General features: G+C 53.0%; 1 protein-coding gene across 1 annotated transcript in view; it reads left to right on the forward strand.

The window, feature by feature from the left end:
• EMH_0075850 (formin homology 2 domain-containing protein, putative) overlaps window positions 1-319 on the forward strand; it is a gene marked incomplete at both ends in the record, with an annotated part of 3407 nt that overhangs the window by 1682 nt on the left and 1406 nt on the right. The window contains one exon of the mRNA XM_013499664.1: window positions 120-239. Coding sequence (XP_013355118.1) covers window positions 120-239 — 120 coding nt within the window. The remainder of the gene's footprint in view (window positions 1-119; window positions 240-319) is intronic.

Raw genomic sequence — 319 nt, forward strand, 5'->3', positions numbered from 1 at the left:
AGCGTATATTGTTTATCACTCCGTTTTCAAGGATGATATTGTTGGTGTTCCATAAATAATGAAGGGTTTAGGGTTTAGGGTTTAGGGTTTAGGGTTTAGGGTTTGGGGTTTGTGTGCAGGGGCTGGCTAAATTTGGGTTAACAAAAGCAGCAGCTGGCGGCGTGGGGTGGGGGGCCGGCGCCGGCCTCGGCGGAGAAATTTCAGGGGACCTAGCAACCCTCGCCGCTGCTCTCGCAAAAGTAGGGTTTAGGGTTTAGGGTTTAGGGTTTAGGGTTTAGGGGGCTTAGAGGGTTTAGGGGGGAGGGGGAAGCGGGAAGGG

The sequence above is a fragment of the Eimeria mitis genome, genomic scaffold (genome assembly GCF_000499745.2).
Source record: "Eimeria mitis Houghton genomic scaffold, Emh_scaff4532, whole genome shotgun sequence".
Lineage (NCBI taxonomy): Eukaryota > Apicomplexa > Conoidasida > Eucoccidiorida > Eimeriidae > Eimeria > Eimeria mitis.